Source organism: Coenobita brevimanus, chromosome 73 (assembly GCF_032717465.1).
Source record: "Coenobita brevimanus isolate Jiangsu-jjx chromosome 73, ASM3271746v2, whole genome shotgun sequence".
Lineage (NCBI taxonomy): Eukaryota > Metazoa > Arthropoda > Malacostraca > Decapoda > Coenobitidae > Coenobita > Coenobita brevimanus.
Genome location: NC_137026.1, coordinates 30,720,568 through 30,740,548, shown reverse-complemented (window position 1 = coordinate 30,740,548; position 19,981 = coordinate 30,720,568). Strand labels below are relative to the sequence as shown.

General features: G+C 44.8%; 2 protein-coding genes across 5 annotated transcripts in view; both read left to right on the top strand.

The window, feature by feature from the left end:
• The window catches only part of LOC145407459 (uncharacterized), a 564,352-nt gene that overhangs the window by 121,066 nt on the left and 423,305 nt on the right, over positions 1–19,981 (top strand). The gene's annotated exons all lie outside the window — the stretch shown is intronic.
• LOC145407396 (uncharacterized) lies at positions 847–18,636 on the top strand. Its single transcript, XM_080278329.1, has 3 exons — positions 847–3,545; positions 3,684–3,955; positions 18,629–18,636. Exons 1-3 carry the CDS (start codon positions 847–849, stop codon positions 18,634–18,636), a joined length of 2,979 nt encoding a protein of 992 aa, XP_080134455.1.

Below are 19,981 nucleotides of genomic sequence, written 5' to 3'. Positions count from 1 at the left end.
TTTGTCCGTGTGTGTGTGTGTGTGTGTGTGTGTGTGTGTTGGTTGATTTTATGTGTACGTGTATGTCTCGTGCATTGGTTTGTTAACAATTTGCTTTTTTGTTTCTTTGTTTTGGCCTGCTTATATATATTTGTCCGTGTGTGTGTGTGCGCTCGCTCGCGCGTGTTTTGTGTGTGCTTGTATGTCTTCGTGCATTTGTTCGTTAGCTATTTGCTTTTCTGTTTTTTGCGTACTTATGTGTATTTGTCCGTGTGTGTGTGTGTGTGTGTGTGTGTGTGTGTGTGTGTGTGTGTGTGTGTTTTAGTGGGCGAATCATTTTACCTGAGAGAGAATCCCGGCTTGACGCATACGCTCTTTCAGAAACATTTATGTCTTTAAAACAAACCTTTCTGTTCTCCTAATTCTGTGTCTGTTATTCAAGACACAAACTGCATTTATGTAAGGCCTGTTCTTAATTTCTTTTTAGCAAGATGAAACACTGGATTCATAAAACGAACGATTCTGGAAACAAACGCAGCTTAAAGAAAAGTGGGGGTGAAGCCTGATACATAGGTTGGGATTTCGTCAGGACTCAACCGCAGAACAGTCGACACTTGCCAGACGGGTAGTGGCAGTCGACAAGAGACACTGAAATGATGAGCATCGGTGCTGAGTGTGTCTTGGCCGAGTGGAAATCAGTGAAGGAAAATCAACCTAAAAGCGCTGCATAATTTGTGAAGGATATTTGGTCGTGTTATTGTTGTTGTGTAATCGGAAGGTGTGAGAGGGTCAGCGGTCAGCACCCGATACTGCCCCGGGGATATTGTATTTAAAACTTGCGGGCCCTTGGGGGGGATAAAGGGCGCCATGCCAAGGCTCGGATTTCTTAGTATCTTCGCTGGGGGATCTCGCTCCAGTGGCCGAGGCGAGGGTGGTGGCAGTAGCAGTGTGGGGAGTGAACCAGACGGACATAGATCAGCCGGTAGTCCACTGGGATCTCTCTCTAAGGTGAAGAAGACTGGTGGGCACTGGTCCCCTCCTCAGCCACGACCCTTAGGCTGTCGGGAGAGGTCTGGGAGTCACGAGATACCCAAGTCCCTAGCAGCAAGTGGGTCATGGGACGAGACTGAACCTCCCAGCCCAGTGCACACATTGCCTGCCTACTCCCCACCGGACACAAGACCCGCTACGGATGGGGAGGTAGAAGCTGGGAGTCTACGCAGGCCAGATAAATCCCGACGCAGCTCCAGAGATTTCATTAAAGAGGCTGTCACGAAGATACTGGAGGAGAAGAGAGCAGCTAGAGGGAGATCAGCTAGAGGCTGGGGATGGAGCAGGGAGTGTAGAGAGAAACCTCCTGTCTATCCACGCAGACGGGGCAAACACAGACAGGACGTGGCTACAGATACAGAGGATGAGTTGGGAGATGTTGTCATGCAGCATCGACGTCACCTCAAAGATCGTGGACGGACTGTGGATCCCCAGACTGACAGTGATAACCAAAGTGACAGTGTAAGCCTTGCCACCATGCCATCGACGCCTTCACCAAAGTCAACAGTGGCCAAGAGAGCATCAAGCTTCCTGGTGAAGTCCTTTAAAGCTGTGTCTTCCACCATACGTCTGAATAAGAAATATGTGCCTACCTATTATCTCAGTGGGACCCATGAGTTACCGGAACCTGAACTGTTGCTGGATAAATTTGGTCACTCTTTGGACTCTCGTTTGGAAGTGAAGCGACCCTCAGTGCCAGAACAGCGGTCCCTCTGTGTAGTTTGGGACCTAACCCCCGAGGACACTGGCAGGAACTTTGACCCGGAGGAACAGGTCGGTACTCCTGGACTCATTTATTCTGATTCTGATACATCTCGTGTTGGGGGCTCCTCCAGCGATGTATCACGTGGTGGCGTTCAGAGCTCCGAGAAAAAAGCCTTTACACATCAGCCATTTCACAGCAACGTTAGCCTTGAAGACCATGAAAACGTTCGAAGCCCAAACACACCCGTTTTTACTCCTCAACCATTCCATCACAGCTTTAAAGAACACATATACGAGGACATTTACGTGAACCCAAAAGATGCGGGGTTGAAAGATGGGAAGAGTGGATTGAGTGATGAATGTGAGGAGTGTGGAAACTTTGGTAGTGTGGTGGAGATTCAGAAACAGCTAAAAGAGCCACATACACCTCGTCTGACATCGGCCTCCACTCTCCTCACCCTGCCGGAGGATATGAGCGAGCAGAGTGACCAGGGATTGACGTGCCAACCTCGAAAAGATTCCCCTTATCCTCGCAGGTGTCGTGGGTTCAGATCCCTGCCCTGCTCCCCGCTACGTCACTCGCATCCACACGCACCCCTTCTGGTCGTCCAGCACCCACCACAGTCACCCAAGTCACCGTCCACGCCACAGCTACCTCAACAATCACCACTTACACAGATCCCAGAGCCAAACATTTCACTGTTAGAACTACCGGTGCCTCAAAAGTATCCACCTTCCTGCCCGAGTGTGCCAAAAGTACCATCCAAACTGAAGACGCCAGAAAATGACGTTGGTAAAGTCAGGAATATCGCTCTTCGTCGGACAGGGACCAAGTTGTCACCGCTTACTCTCAGTTTACCCCGAGATGGGCAGAGAGCTGGTGAGAAGGGCTCGGAGAACATAACATCTGGCCGTGGCTCCCCTATCTACGCCCAGCCATATGCACCATCTCCTGGGCCAGCTAAAACTCCTGCCTACAGTACTCCATTCAAGCACATCTACTCCATCACTCCCACTCCTCTAAGTCCCCCAGAACCTGTAAGAGCTCCACAACCTGAACCAGGAGTTGTTCATACTTCCCCGTCAAACCAGAACATATTTTTCGGGCAAGATTTCCAGGTTAATAATAACTTTGGCGCTCACAGTCCTCCACCTCAAGCTCAGGCACAGGATCGACACAGAGATTCAGCCTATTTCTCAACGGATGAAAGCACAGAGCCCTCAGTACCAGTGGATCAGCCGAGGGTGCCAGAGAACCTACCCCATAACCCTGTACCAACACCACCCAGTATACTGCTACGGCAGGCTATTGAGCTGTCCCTTGTTGATAGTCTGCAGCGTCTGCCTGAAATAGTGGCATCAGAAGTTAGTCGCCAAGTTAGGCAGTGTTTACAAACCAGTACCTCTGAAATGGCGGCTGAGTTACACAAGATCACTGGAATAGTGCCTGGAAAAACATCTTATTCTAGTGAGGAGAATAGCGCCACGGGATCACAGCAGCTTAGGAAGAAAGGTGAAGACTTGGGTGTGTCAGAAGGCACTGTTGGAGTGGGACCTAAACGCCCTTCTACTCTGGATCTCCTAAATTTTCGTAAGAGGAAACGAAAGTATAGTTACAGCTGCCAGGACCTGCTTGATGGTAATTTGTTGACACCAAACTTGAGCAGCAGTCGGAGGTCATCACGAGTAAGTGCGGCTGTCTCCTTCGCTGACCTGGAGTCCAGTAATGACCAGAAACCTGCTGGATTATCAGGCCTCTGGGACCACACCACCTCCATGCCGGCACACCTGCAGTACATACACCGTGGGGAGTGTGGCTGTGAGGGAAAGAGGGTGGGACTGAAGGAGGCACTCACGCCCTTGTGTCGGGAGCTAAGTAAGAGTCTCTTGGTGGATAAGGATGGAGAAGAGAATCCCCCCTCAGTGTACCTACAGCGTGGGGATTGCAGCTGCGAAAGGGAGATAGTGCCTGAAGTGGAAGTAGAAGGGACGACTATGGAGCTGCCCTATAAACACCAGAAACCCCTGAAGGAGGCCCTGACGCCCCTGTGTCGTGAGCTGAGTAAGAGTCTCCTGATGGACAAGGAAGGAGAGGCCGTGACGAGGAATACCAGTGTCCGAGGCAAGAAGCTGGTGGTGAAGCTTAAGGTAAACATGGACCAGCTTGACGGCGACCAGAGCGACACATCCATGGAGTGGGATTATTTTGACCAGCGAAATGGTGAGGCTTGCACAGAGCTAAACTTCCTCAAGCGTACAATGATTTTTTTTTTTTCCATTCACAGTATTAGGCAAAATTATGACTATTTTTGTAAGGCAGTTTAGTTTCGTAGCTCATGAGAAATATCGGCAATATATTGAGTTAATGAAGATGTTTATCGTGACCTGTGGAGACTTGGAAACTTGAAAGTAATTCTTCCTTGCCATGGTATTTTTTCTATGTGGTACGTCAGTAATTTTGTGTGTGTTATTTAAGAAAACTGTATTAAAAATAATGAGTATCAGTGTGGCGTTTGCGTGTAGTGTGTGTGTGTGTGTGTGTGTGTGTGTGTGTGTGTGTGTGTGTGTGTGTGTGTGTGTGTGTGTGTGTAAAGGCATAAGAAGGAAAATATAAGCCCAAAAGACAATGACCCCCAAATCAGACTTCTCTGCTATATATATATTCCTGTAACCGCTCTTACCTCGAGCTTTATCGTCCTGTGCTCGCTAGCTGACCGTGTGTATTATAATTTTCATCTTGTACCGAGTAGCAACATATTCGTCGCTAGCAGTTACGTGAAAGGGCTGTTTAACTTGGTAATTATTGGCGTATATTCCCATCTTTCCGAGGATTTTTTTTTTTTTTCCATCCTAACCCCAGACGTTTTTATTAAGTTTCGGAGATATAGAGAGGCATTGGGAGCTGTACTTGACTCCCTTCTATTCGGAATGTCTCTCTTAAGCTGAATAAAAATCGTCTAAGTGGCAAGAATAAAGTGGAAAATGTCAGGAATTGAGTTTTTGTTTATTATTTTACAATTTTAACGGTACCACCCTCATCACTGCCAGTCTTTATGAGGAGAAAAAATGATTTAACATATATCGTGCATTAAGGCTTTGTTCTCCCCTCCCTCTTCATTAGTGTAACTTCACCCCCGCTGCTAGCAATTAACGGGAGAAAAATTGTTAATTGTATTGTAATACATTTTCCGTGTTAACGGTATCATCATATCGCCATTACAAATTACTTGGGTGAAAATTAATGCAGTGTTGTTTAAAGCTTATACTGTATTTTGTCGTGATATCATTATTATTAGTATATTATTGTTGTTGTTGTTATTATTATTATTCACCAGCATCATAATTATTAGCTTCATGCTCTTGTTCTTTTTTTTCTTCTTATTATCTATTATTATTATTATTACTAGTTTTTCGTATACTACTACTACTACTATCATCGACGAATAGTAATCTTTTTATGAGGGGTCGAGGGTTGGGATGAAGATGATGGTGATGTTGAAATAGTACGGAAATAGTTGCAACAAAAACATTCCACCCTCGTTCATTCTCGGTTTATGCACTACCCTCGTAAAATACCGTTTGTTCAATAATTTTTCAACATTTCCGTAAACGTTGAAATTAGAAATGTTTGTCCAGTAATTATTCAACATTTTAAATTTGTGTGTGTGTGTGTGTGTGTGTGTGTGTGTGTGTGTTAGCGGAGCGTGAATATATTTGCAAGTGTAATGAGTTGATTACTTCCTCAGGCGTCAGTGATAATGAGAAATGTGCGTGTTTTGTGATGGCTGAATTAATTGCATTCTTTTTAGAGAGAATATTTATGTGAGTGGCGTTGTCCGTCTGTCTCTCACGAGCGACTTTTCGGAGAGGTGGTTGTCTCGTTTAGACTTAAGCGAGGCCACAGCACTACACACTATGCTCATACCACGCCACATAAATCTCCCTCCCACACCATACCACACCACATCACATCGCATCACTCCACCACACCATACCACACCCCACCACCCTCTCATACCACACCCCACCACCCTCTCATACCACACCACACCACCTTCTCACATCACCTCACACGACACCACACCAAGGTCATTAACAGAGGGTCCCCGAAGCTCCCGCATCTAACATATTTGTCCTGGCAGTTTATATGAAGTGCAGTGATAGTGTACCAGTATGCTCACTTAACTATTTCTCTCTCTCTCTCTCTCTCTCTCTCTCTCTCTCTCTCTCTCTCTTCCCTGCCATCAGACGATTTTATTCAGGATACCGAAGCCCGATAGCAATGAAGGGAATATTGAAGGCTGTATAAGACATCACTTTTAGGGGAAATCTGCCCGAAAGCGGAAGAAAATCGTCTGGAGGTAGCAGGATTAAGAGTAGAATGATGTTCAGGGGTGTGTGTCAGTAGTTGAGAGAGAGAGAGAGAGATTAAGCGTTCATGGTATATAAGTTTCTCTCTCTCTCTCTCTCTCACACACACACACACACACACACACACACACACACACACACACACACACACACACACACACACACAGCTAGCTCAGGGAAACATGAATTTACCTTGAAGGGGATACTATTTCTTATGGGATTTTCATTTACCATTGTTTCTCAATTATTATTCCATTGGCGGATATTAAAGACAGAGAAAATGACCCTTCCAGAGCAGTCACCAGCCGGGAACTCATTTAGTCCTGTCGTCCTGACGGTGACAAATGAGAGAGAGAGAGAGAGAGAAACCTTTGGAAGAGCTGTTTTGACAGATATTGTTGACTGAGAGAGATTTGGAAGAGTTGTTTTGACCTTGCAATTGTTTTGATTCAGGCCATGCTGATACGGTATTGTTTTGGTTCTCTTCTAGCGGCCGGGTGCCGGCATTCACGTCGGTTGAGGTATAGTGAACGTAACAAATAATGATGTTGGAAATGTAGTGGACCTGTCATGTACCGGTAGTGGTTGCACAATATGGGACATGTGTAAATTTGACATGTAATGGTGATCAAGATGTAGAAATGACATGTGTTGGTGGAGAGGCGTGTAGGTTAGGTTAGGTTAGATTTGATGTTTCCTTGTGATGGTGGTGGCAGTGTAGTGAACTTGACATATGACGATGTTGGAAATGAGGTGGTCCTGTCGTGTATGGTGGCTCAGTGGTGGAAAAGGTGTCTAAGGTGACATGTAATAGTGACTGAGATTTGGATATGACATTTTTTGGTGGCTGTGAAAGATACGAGGGTTTATGTTGGTAGTATTTAAGTGGACCTGGTGTGTATTAGTGAGACGTGACTGCTGATTGGTGTTAATGGTGGAAGTGTTGGCAGTTTGATTGAGCTGACGGGTTTTGGTGGACGGGTGTTAATGGTGGAAGTGTTGGCAGTGTGGTTGAACTGACGTGTTTTTGGTGGACGAGTGTTAATGGTTGAAGTGTCGGCAGTTTGCTTGAGCTAACGGGCATTGGTGGAAGTGATGGCATTGTGGTTGAACTGACGTGTTTTTGGTGGACGAGTGTTAATGGTTGAAGTGTTGGCAGTGTGTTGAGTTGAGTTTTGGTGGAAGTGTTGGCATTGTGGTTTAACTGACATATTTTGGTGGACCTGACGTGTGGTAGAGGTATGATTCCGGCAGGTCCCCTTTACTATAACGCCTCGACCTCAGCCACTCGCTCACGTAAGAAACCACGATCAGTCAGGCAGAGAGGATCCGGACTGACGCGCTGGTGAGGTCAGGGTGGAGTGAGAGAGAGAGAGAGAGGAAAAGTGACAAGGAAAACACCAAGAATATATTTTCGTTCTGGAAAGGTCAGAAAAGAAGAAAAGACTAAGAAAACGTTTTACTTTTATACTGAGTGTGAGGTGAAGTATTTGATGTGATTTCCTTTTTTTTTTCTCTCCTTTTTTTTAATCAGGTCGCGAGAGTTCGGATTGGTAATTTGGTAAGAGTGAAAACGTAAAAGAAAAAGTGCAATATTTTCTCCGATACCGACTAAAGGTGGAGTTTGTAATGTGATTTTGTGCTTACGTGTGTGTGTGTGTGTGTGTGTGTGTGTGTGTGTGTGTGGTTGGAGTTTGTAATGTGATTTTGTGTTTACCGTGTGTGTGTGTGTGTGTGTGTGTGTGTGTGTGTGTGTGTGTGTTGTAAGGGGCTCATTAGTGAGGTTACAGTGAATTGTTTGTTGCATGTATTTTGCGTTGGTATGAATTAGAGACGGTGATAACAAGTTTCCTTTGTGTTTGTGTTGTATGTTTGCTGGATTTTATGAGTATTTTCCTGTTACTTACTGACTGTACGGTGTTGTTTTTGACAGTGTGAGTCATTTGTAACCCAGGAAGCCATTTACAACGCTGGGTCGTAACCATATAATCAACTCAGACGTGTACCCCGAATGAAAGCAAATGGGTTGGCAAAGGGTTAGAACCGCCCCTCCCCGTGAAACAAATAACTCGTAATCAAACGGCCACCCCTTACGGAATTTATGGCGTCTGGCTGTAGTTAGATAGTTACATTTATTATATTACAATAATATAATGTCGACGTTATGTCTCGGGATCGTGGGAGAGAAAAAATGATGAAGCGTACGGTAATGACGTACTGAGAGAAGGAAATGTTGTGATTTCATTGGCCAGATTTTCCTAGAGTTTTGCCTGTGATTGCTCTGAAAGAAAGCATTGTTTGAGTAGGAAGAAAAATTAACTGCAGTTTCCACCAGTTATGTAGACAATATCTGTGTTTTAATGACTGTAACAAGGACTTGATGTTGCCAGTGTCATTAATGCGAAGTAAGACGAAAATATCTGGTGTGGAACAGGCTGACACCCAGTAGGCCAAAAGATAAGTTATGCTGATTATCTGTTTTCCTTGTCAGTCCAGCACATACTGATTCAGTGTTCCAGTCTTAAGGATGCATGCCGACCCTCTCTTGGTTTTGGGTAGGAGGTGGGTCTTAATATTTTCTTCTCGGTGCTTAATGAGGTGGGATGTGCGATGGGGAGGGCGAGACATTCCTGTATGGAAGTAGAGTCCCTGATCTGGTGTTGTTATATGTTAATATGTGAAATTGGTGTGATAAGCATTATTTATCGGTTATATTCATGCTTTACGGGTGCAGCTGTGCTCGGTATGGACGCCTTCACTCGATGGTACTGATATAATTTACTTGCCCTGTTAAAAACGTCCCACAGCTCACCCCCAGGCTTGCGGAAGAGGGATAGTGGTCTGTAAAGGAAAACCCCCATCCTGCAGTCCACCGAGTTCAAGTCCAAACGAGCCTTTAGTAACACCATCAGTATCGACAAAGTTTTTCTGCTGCGCTGCAAGGATTTGCCTTTTGAACCATTCAGTCTGAGGCCTTAAACTTACAGTGGACTGACACAGAAGTGGTGACAATGAAACTGGTGGTGGTGATGATGATGAAGAAACAGTGGTGGTAGTGGTGGTTTTGGTGATGAAGAAACAGTGGTGGAGATGGTGATGATTTAAGTGGTGGTGGTGGTGATAAAACAGTGGTGATGGTGATGATGGAACAGTAGTGGTGGTGACGATGGTGAAGAAGAAAGTGATAATGATGATGATAAAACAGTGGTGGTGATGAACAGTGGCAGAAATCTTGGTGTTCTTGCGTCTGGGAGTTGGTGATAGGTGGCCGGAATCTCTGACTGGATGGAGGGCTGCCTAGGGGACGATTTACGCTGCCCTGAGAAATCTTGTGTGTGTGTGTGTGTGTGTGTGTGTGTGTGAGAGAGAGAGAGAGAGAGAGAGAGAGAGAGAGAGAGAGATGGGGTATGAAAGGTGGTTGTGTTTTTGTTTGAATGGGTATAGGATGAAAGTTTGTGTGTGTGTGTGTCAGTAAGTGTGAAAAAGTATAAAATGGTGTGGATCTCAAAATTTATACGAGGCAGGCGAGTGGATGTCAGGAAGTAGGTTAGTTGGAAAAAACTTTGTGATATATGACGTTTGAGAGAGAGAAACTTGAAGGGCTAGAGGAAGGAAGGCAGTTTGGTGAAAAGTGGGAGAGGAAATGGGTGGGCTTCGGTAGAGAGTGTGGGAGGGTGGGGATGGAGAAGAGGAGTTGGTGGGGAAGGGTGTGTAAGGGTGGGGTGGGTAGGTAAGCAGAACATGAGGAGTGGATGGGATAGAGGTGGGAATGGGGTGTGAGGAATTGGGATGGATGGGCAGAAAAATGAGTGTGGGAGGGTGGGGAGGGCGAGTGTGAAGTGTGGGATGAAGTTGGAGTTTGTGAATGAGGGGTTAGGATAAATGGGAAAAAAGAGGGCGTAGGAGAGAGGGATGGGTGAGGAAGGAGAGTGATAGGAGTAGGTGGAGTGGAGATGGGGTTAGGTTGGATGGAGAGTAAGGTGTGGAAACGTGGTGATGGGTGGGGAAGGAGTGGGTATTGAGAATAGGGAAGGATGGGTTGAGGGGTATGGATATTGGGGTTAGAGCTGGGTGGATAGACAGCATGGAGTAGGTATGGAGAGAAAGTTAAGCACAAGGATGGATGATTTGGAAAGGAAAATGTGGGTCGAGTGGGCTAGGAAAGGACAACATTGGATAAAATTTGGCGGGGGATAGTGTATATGGGCGAGGGTGACGGGAGGGATTGGAAATAGGGGTGGGGTGGGCTGGATGGTATGGGCAAGGAGGACATACAACTAAGGAAGGAGAAATGGGTGGGATGGTGCAGACAAGAATGGGCAGGATTAGGCGTGGCGTTTCAGTATGCCTGGTTCATCTCAACTTTGACCAGATTTCCGTCTTTTTGTATCTTATTTTACAGTGACAGAAAAGACTACGGCTCTATCCTTACCAGAGCACTTCTTCGTGACTTCCATGGTATTGCAGGGTAATCTCTTTTTATGCAGCTTTATTTCAAGTAACTCAGCGACAGAAAAAGGTAATACTTCTCTAAATTCTTTCCATAGCACTTCTTCGTGACTAGCACCATATTGTAGTGTTAATCTCTTGTTACAAGTATGCATTCAAGGCAGAGAAGTGTTAATCTTGTTTTATGCAGCTTATTTTAAGTCGCTCATCGACCCAAAAAAAAAAAAAAAAAAAAAAAAAAAATCCGCTCTACCTTCTTTCGATAGCACTTCTTCGTGACTAGCACCATATTCTCGTATTGATCTTACAATTGAGCTTGGAAGACGGAGGGACACCAATTTTTGACCGAGTAAAAGGGAAAAGAGGCGCAAGGAGACTCTAGTCAGATGGCAGGCAGTACATTCTTTCCATAGCACTTCTTCGTGATTAGCCCCATATGTTAGTAGTAATCTCTTGTTAAACTGAGCATGGACGACAGAGAGTGACCAATTTTAGGCCAAGTAAATGCGAAAAGGGCCTAAGGAGGTGCGGGGGGGGGGGGAGGCTCCAGTCAGTCGGCGGGCAGTACATTCTTTCCATAGCACTTCTTCGTGACTACCCCCATATGTTAGTATTAATCTCTTGTTAAACTGAGCATGGAAGACGGAGAGTGACCAATTTTAGGCCAAGTAAATGCAGAAAGAGCCCAGCGAGGTGCAGGGGGCTCCAGTCAGTCGGCGGGCAACTAGCCAACACACCCGCGACGCCGACTCCAAAGGCACTAACTTACCATGCTGGAGGAAACCCCTTCACTGCGAGACGTCTTATTTTACCCTTGCTATCACCCGACGGAACTAACATACAGTTATTCCCTTCACTACGAGACATCTCTCTGTCGTATATTTACTATCATCCAACGACAGTAACGTATCTCTCTGTAGTTATTTTATTCCCTTCTTGCTGTCATTGGACGACACTAACTTGCCTGTCAATAGTTACACCTTTCAGTACGGGAATTTCTTTTATTATTGCTATCACTACACCGTACTATGCTGCCTCGTTAGTTATTCCCTTCGCTATGAGGTCGTTTTAGTCTTACAGTTTACTCCAGCCAATAACTAACTTACCTGTGTAGTTATTCCTTTTGTCATATTTTTCTCCTGTCACCTGTCGGAACTACTTTACGCCCACAATTATTCCCATCATCACGAGAGGTCTTTTAACTTACGTCTGTAGTTATTCCTTTTACTACGAGAGATCTTTTGTCTTTTTTTATTTTTTCCCTGCTATCACCCAACGAAACTAGCTGCAAGGGCTTTTATTTTCTTCTGTATACCACCTGGGGTACTAACTCGTCACACTGGGAACTCTTTTCACTGCCAGGCGAATTTACACTATTCTTTCTGCCTGCATTCGATTGGGTGAGACATGTCGTAGAAACTCAACCCAGGACGGACATTTAGAGTGGGAGCAGGCAGTATATATGTGTTCATCATCATCATCATCATCATCATCATCATCATCAATTCCCGTTTTAAAAATTGAGTGAGGTCAGGATTATTAAAAGTATCCCTGCTTCCTTCCGCCTCTACCCTCATTACATGTAATTATATTTTCCCATCAGTTTTACAACAAATTAGATGCCAGTCACCCTTGTTTTATAGTTGTGTGTGTGTGTGTGTGTGACTTGCTGTAACGAGGTATTTTAATCAAGCTGACATCTATCCACACATCCATTCGTTCGTAACCATCTTAACGTTCATCTCTCCATCTAACCATCCATCCAGTCGTTCAACCATACATCCATCCATTTAGTCATCCATCCATCCACTCGTTCAGCCATCCATCCATCCGCGCATTCATCTATCTGTGTCACTGTCCGTCTGTCCCTCAGTTATCATCGAGGGAGGATCAGCCAGCCTCCCAGGATGAACGAGTTTGGAAGTTAGTGGAGTCTGGTAAAGGTGGAGAGAGCACCATGAGTGGATTCAAGGCCACGACCTTCACCGTGTGTTCCACTTTAACTACACTCCACTCCCTTTACTGGTTATTCTGTCTTTTTGTTTGTCTGCCTTACCGCTTCCCCTCTCTGTCTGTCTTGTCCCTGTCTGTTTTGCCGGCCCTCTGTCTATCTGTGTCTGTTTGTTTACGTATCTTACTATCTCTGTCGTTATGGATCTGTCTAATTATCTCTCTACCTCATTGTCTGAATGTCTGCCACCATTATATCTAATTTTCTGGACTCTGCTTAGCTGTCCTTTTGTGTATAGGTTTGTGTATCAGTTTCCATGTCTGTCAGTCTTTGGTCGGCTTTAACATCGCTGGTCTCTGTCTGTCAGGTTGTCTTTATCACATATTTATCCAGTTAGCTATCCTTATCTATTTCTATATCTCTCTTCATCTATCTATCTGTCCGTCTATCTATCTAGGCTGTCTGTTTGTCCACTTATATACATCCATCCATCCTTCCACTCTTAAGCTTTCCGTTTATCTGTTTATATATCCATGTATTTATGTCAGTCTCTATCTGTCTCTGTTTACGTAGTCAGCTTTAACCTTAATGGATTCAGGTTGTCAATTGGCTTTGGTGTCTGAGGAATTAAGGGAGAGTATTTTTATTTGTCTCTCAGTCGATCTGTCTGTACGTTTGTCTGTCTCTGTCTGTCTGTCCGTCCAGCCATCCGTTCATCCGTGTCCTCCCACCACACACACACACACACACACACACACACACACACACACACACACACCTCCCTTATATACCCTACTGACATATCCCTCTACCTTGTTCTTTTTCTTCCTACGCGTCTTCCAGTCAGTCTTTCAAACACCTTCAGTTAGTTACTTCATCCTTGTCTCCCTCCATCATCGTGAAATACCCTTCTCCATCCGACTATCCCACTCACACTCTCCTAGTCAGTTTCTTCATCTTCTTGGTCTGCCTTCCCTTCCAATTGTGTCATTTTTATACAGTCTTTCCATTCTCAGCGCTGCTCACTATTGACTACGAATGTTAAAAGTCCGTAAACTCAACTAGACATACAGACGAAGGTAATATTGAAAACGGTGTGTTAATTCCCGTAGATTTTTATTGGAGCATAAAATTGAGGTCGTAATAGCCTAGTGGGGATCGCTTTCAGTCCATTAATTATCTACGAAGTTAATTAGACGTGTACCGTTACATAAAAACGTTGTAATGCTATATAGGTTACGTAAAAAAGCGTTCCAATCCTGTATCAGTTACGTCAAAAAACTGTTCCAGTCGTTTACCAGTTACATAAAAGCATTGTAATACCTCTGAAAGGATTAAAGTTGTGCTGTAAAAATTGAAATACCACGCCCTTCCATACACCCACTGACACGGGATCTTCTTAGAGTTTATTATGACTTTAGTTGTACAGGTAACACAGGTATACATGGTTTATTGATGTTACCTGTTAGAATTTTGTCGTAGGTACCGGCATGTAAGAAGAGCCAAGGATGAGTAGGTGGTGGTGGGGGCAAGGGAGAAGGAAAGAGGAGGTTGTGGTGAGTCATGAGGACAGAAGGGAGGAGGAGGTGCGTAGTGGGGGAAAGGGAGAAAGTAGGAGGAGGTGGGTTGAGAGGGAGATGGAGGGGGGGGGTAGAAGGGAGAGGGAGGAGAAAGAGATGAGTGGTGAGGCAGATGGAGGGGGAGGGGAGAAGGGAGGAGAAGGAAGAGGGAGGAGAAAGAGGGGAGTGGTGAGGCAGATGGAGGGGGAGGGGAGAAGGGAGGAGAAGGAAGAGGGAGGAGAAAGAGGGGAGTGGTGAGGCAGATGGAGGGGGAGGGGAGAAGGGAGGAGAAGGAGATGGGTGCAATTGGAGGGGGGGGGAGAAGGGAGGAGGTGAGCGGAAAGGCAGATAGAGGGGGGGAGGAAGGGGGGGGAGACGGAGGTGGGTGGAGAGACCGAAGGAGGAAGGGGAAGGGGAGAATGGAGGAGGAGGGTGGAGAGGCAGGAGCAAGGGGAGGGGGAGAGAGTAGGAGATAAAGGCAGACAAGGACGTATAGTGTTGGTGGTGTGGGTATTTGTCAGGACACACTTCGCCTCCCAGCTCCTGTTTTACCCACATTCCCCCGCCTCGTGCCTCCGCCTCCGCCTCCCGTCCTTACTGTGATAGATGACCGCATTAGCTTCTGCTCTGAGGGTATTTTCACGGTTTTTATACTATGAGTGAGGTTTATGAGAGCGTAGCGTGCTTAGTTGGCGTATTGTTCATGTTTTTGTTAGCATTTATTACTTAGTGTTGTCAGATTAAAGGGTTGATTTGACTAGTAACCAAGGAGATTCATTCCTAACCAGTAACTAAGGATCACTGAATATCACGCAGCCACGACTCAGCATTCAAGCTTCGGGAGTGACACAGTTCCCTCAGGTGAAAACCAGCTGATTATTTCTGAGTAGGGACAAAAATTTTCATCCAGGCAAAGCAGGATGCCAGTGTTGTGATGGCCTTACTAATGGATGTGGTTACCTTTTTTTTTTTCCAAGTTCATTTTTTCTTTTTTATCTTTTATTTCGTATCGCTTTCGCCACTTGTCTTACAGCATTTCTTTTCTTAGTATTGAATGTTTTTTCCAGAATGCCTCGTGTTTTATTGTCATCTTTCGTTGGCAGGTGTTCGTGTACTGAAGACTGCGTTGATTGTTTTTAATGGTAGTTCCTAAGTTAGACACTTTTGGTTTGGCTTCAGGCGCCTGTCATTTTGTTTTCTGTCTCGTGTTTGATGTGTTCATGTGTTCATTTCTCATGTAAGATGCGCGCGCGCGCGCACGCACACACACACACACACACACACACACACACACACACACACACACACACACACACACACACACACACACACACACACACACACACACACACACACACACACACCGATATATAGATAGAAATAGATAGTAAGATTGGAAAGAACTCATTAAAATAGATGCAGTACCTTCACCTCAGCTCACCGACTTGCACAGTAAAGCTGCTGAAGGAGAGTCTTCTATCCCATACCGGTTCAAGGAGCTATCAGTAACAGGAAGTTGGCCTCACTAACCCAGGCAGAATCACTGTATTAGCCACGTTATTGTGCTGAGCGGGCGGGGTGTGGGATTTATGCTCATCTGTCGCTAGGGTAATGTGTGTCGCCGTTCACCCAAAGAGGAGTCATTCATTCTCAATAGTCAGTTAGATTGGGTGGTGGTGGTTGGGGTGTATCAGTTCTTAGTCTGGCTGTGTGGTGTGGAATACATATACTTTCATTGTGGTTGGCGAGAGAGTTATTATTATTATTATTATTATTTTTACTATTATTGTTGTTGTTGTTACTGAGGTGGTTTGGCCATATGGAGAGGATGGAGGGTGAGAGACTGACGAGGAGAGTATATGTGAGTGAGGTGGAGGGGGGGAGAGGGAGGGGGAGGCCGAGAATGAGATGGTTGGAGTGGAGAAGTATATGAGAGAGGGGGGGGTGTGAGTTGGGAGCAGGGCAGTGAAATGGCGGGGGACAGGGCAACGTGGAGGCGATTTGTTTGTGGCCACCCCGTACGGGATTAAGGCGTCTGGCAATAGATAGATAGATAGATTAGTAGTACCATATTTTTCTCATGCCATTGTGTGTGTGTGTGTGTGTGTGAGAGAGAGAGAGAGAGAGAGAGAGCACCCTAATAATTCAGATACCAAGACAGTTTACAGATGATACTAATTGAGTGGAAATGCAAGCTTCCCTAATTACTGGAGTGTTGGGGCGGTGGGAGTTACTTCTCTTAATTAAGATAGGATGTAAGCTTAATTTTAACCACTTATATCATTCTTATTTTACTCCTGCCTTCCGTAGACTATTTTAGTCATCTTAGGAGAAGCTTAAAGACAATATAGCAATCAGTAACGTCTTCGCTGCCAGAGATCGTTGCTAAGCGGGATGTAAATAGTATACTGTGTTTACTCTAACTTGGCCCAGATTTTCGTCCTTTACCAGATTATTTCACGTAGCACAGTAGCATGAAAAGTCAATGTTTGAGCTCTACTACAGCTCTCCCTCCCTCCCAAAGCACTTCTTCTTGACTAGTATCATAGTCAAGAGTTAATCTATCATATAAAGACAGTACAACAGCTCTACATCCTTCCCACAGCACTTCTTCTTGACTAGCATCATAGTCAAGAGTTAATCTATTGTTACAGCTCAGTATTCAAGGTGGGGAGATAGTTTAGGCCAGGTTAGAGTATAAAGGGTATAGTGGTAGAAGGAATAATATGTCATTGTATTTTAAGATAAAAAATTTTGATTACTAGTGAGTTATGGCGGGAGTTTATACACCTTTTTGACCTGTGTTGCATTGGGATAGGAGGTTTCTTAGCACCTTTTACGGAGCTATTTGTTTTGCATATTACACCCTGATTATTTCTGGCGTGTTAATTAAATCTTTGTCATATCGTAGTTTACATGAATAATACACAAGAGGGTGCTAATGTGTACATGTAAAATAAATCGCTTTAGAGAAGTTGTTATGAATGACGTGAACGAACAGGGATGCGGCCAGAAATTAAAACTCTGTGGAGACTGAGTTAAGACGCAAATGGAAGTTCGTGTAATCCCCCCCCCCCCCCCAAAAAAAAAAAAAAAAAAAAAAAGTAAGAGGGAGAACCAGGAAAGGAAAGTTGGATAATTTTTTGGCAAATTTTCTCGAGTTTCATCTTAAGTATCAGCTCACTTAAGTTGCCCTAAGTTGAGGAAGGAAAAAAAAGTTACATATTAACTACGCGGCCAAGATTGCTGTGTGTGTGTGTGTGTGTGGTTTGATTCTACTCAGCTTGGGGCAGTTACAGATTTTTACACCATTACGCAAATTGATAAGGTAGGCTGTTTGAAACATGTTGGTATGGTAGTACTTTCAGAGTAGTAGGTTGGACCACCTCTGGATTTTGGACGGGGCAGAGTGAGGAGCTGGGCTTTCTTTTATCATCCACCAGAGTGTGCCAGTTTAATTCGAGTGTTGCTAACCTTTGTTTTGGAAACTAAGTTAGGGTTTTAACCTTGTGGATACCATACCTTTGTGATCTTTCTGTTATCCTATGGAATGGTGTTGGTGATAAATTAGGCAGTTATATTCGGGACGATCTTGAGTTCATTTTTTTTTTTTTTTCTGTGTTCTCTTTGCATTGTGTATACACTGAATCCTTTTGTGAGTTTATTATTTTCTTGAACCTTGAACCTGGGTATTAAGTGTTACTGTGTAGGGTGTTTGGGGACAGTCTAGTCAGAGGACATCTCGCACACGTAACGGTGCTGGTATTTTGGTAGTCTGGTTACCCCATTTCCGATTTGAACCCAGGATTTTTTACCACTTTTAAGCACAGTTATTGAACCACAACACACGAAAAGAGAAAAAAAAATACTGTATACTTCTGTCCCCTATCTTCGCGGTCCTTCTTTTAGTGACCGAGAGATAGATGATAGTATTCCACAGTTGTCTTAGCGCGTGTCAGAGAGTTATTTATTATTTAAAAATTGTCGAGAGAGAGAGAGAGAGAATGACTGCGGGAGTAAACTGTAATTTTCCAACTCCCTCAGTCAGAGAGGTAGCAAGAATAAAATAATAATAATAATAATAATAATAAATCCCGACATAAAATACTAATAAATCCCGACATACAAGAGTAATAAATCCTGACATACAGTAATATAAATCCCGACATGGTGAAGGGGATTAACCTAGAAGCAGGAGGTGCAGTATATCAGGTCGTGACGTTTAATAAGCTTGTGGTGTGATCCCCGCGTAAATCACTGCTTGGCATACGTTAAGGCTGGGATGTGGCACCACCGTTTATTAACCCACATTGTCTTCTGTGTCAGGTGTTTAGTGTTTTCATCTGACGGAACTGGGTAAATCACTAGAATATAATGTGTGAAACTAGAAGAGCCCTAGTTATGAGGTTGGAATGAGTCTCCTTGATAACTAGTCAAATCAACCCTTCAATCTGACGACACTTGGCCACCAACCGTGCTGAAAAGGGTTAGGGATCTTGTCAGGATAGAACGAAGGTGGTATAGATTTTGATATTTTACTAATTTGTGTATTCTTGTGTTCCAGGTAAGTGAGAGAGGACGATACCTGTGTCCTGTACCTGGTGTGGAGTCACGTAAGTACACCATAACACCTTGTACTTCACATTTATCACGTTTCATTATCACCATCGTTAACATAGAAGTCATCAAAATCGCTGTCTTTCAATAATCGTTCTTCATTTCCTTATTTCTTACATTTCCATTATCGTTATTATCTTTATCATCATCACCGTCATGTTTATCATCGTCTTCCTCGTGAGCCTACTTATAATTGCTTCGAATAGCGCCATTAGACTCGGGAACTGAAAAACACAAAAACGTCATTATCACTTTGACTGTAATCATCATAATCATAGCCTTTCCTCCCGGTGTTATAAATCGTAATGAGTAGGTTTGATGACAGAGGGCAAGAGATCAGTAATTATGTCATAACTTTAACTACCTTTCATTCTCTTGCACTCAGATTATCACTTCAATTCCCGGCATTCCACAATCGTCTCCCTGTCATGCCTCCCACTCCACAGTCGTCTGCCCCTCTTATCCACTCCACCCTCGAACTTCCACTCATTCATTCCACGCACGTCTACCCCTCTCATCTATTCCACTCTCTGATTCGCCTCATCCAGTCCACCGGCAAGTCTCCCTCTTCTCTTCCTCACTCCAGTACTTCTCACCCACCCACTCAGTCCAAATCTCTCATAGGCTCACCACACTTCATCCACATTCGTTCCCACTTCACTTCCTCCATTCCTCCATCGCTCAGCTGATCCATACTCCCTTCTTTCATCCACTCCACTCACTCCAAATTCCTCTAAGCCACTCTAAAATCCTCCCATTCACTCCCAACACCATCTACCTTTATTCCGACTCCACTTGGTCCTACTGTCTACCCCCCTCACCCACTCCAATCCAAAACACCACACACAGGCCCACTCAGATTCATTTCACACTCTGTTCACTCAAACTCCTTCTCATCCACTTCCCACACCATCCACCCTTACCCCCACTCCACTTCCTACACCATCCACCCTTACCTCCACTCCACTTCCTACACCATCCACCCTAACTTCCACTCATCCACTCCTCACACCATCCACCCATACTCCCACTCCACACACTCTAACCCCACTCACCCACTCCACACACAAGCCCCACCAAATTCTCCTGCATTGTCCCGTGTAAATTTCGAGTGTGTTTATGCGTGTTGTCGCCCGCAGCCCTTGCCCTGGCATAGTCTGGAGAACCCTGGCTGGTATTGGTGGTATTGTTTGGTGTTTTTGTAGCCCAATCCCGGTGTAGTGTGGAGAGGGGCAGGTGGTATTGGTGGTATAAGCTCTTGTTTTTGTAGCGCAGCCCTGGTGTAGTCTGGAGGGGTCTG

Excerpts from the sequence above, each read along its gene's own strand:
- LOC145407396 (XM_080278329.1), top strand. The coding sequence starts at position 847 with ATGCCAAGGCTCGGATTTCTTAGTATCTTCGCTGGGGGATCTCGCTCC. Across the intron at positions 3,546-3,683 it reads CAGTACATACACCGTGGGGA|CTGCGAAAGGGAGATAGTGC; the intron begins GTGTGGCTGTGA and ends TGGGGATTGCAG.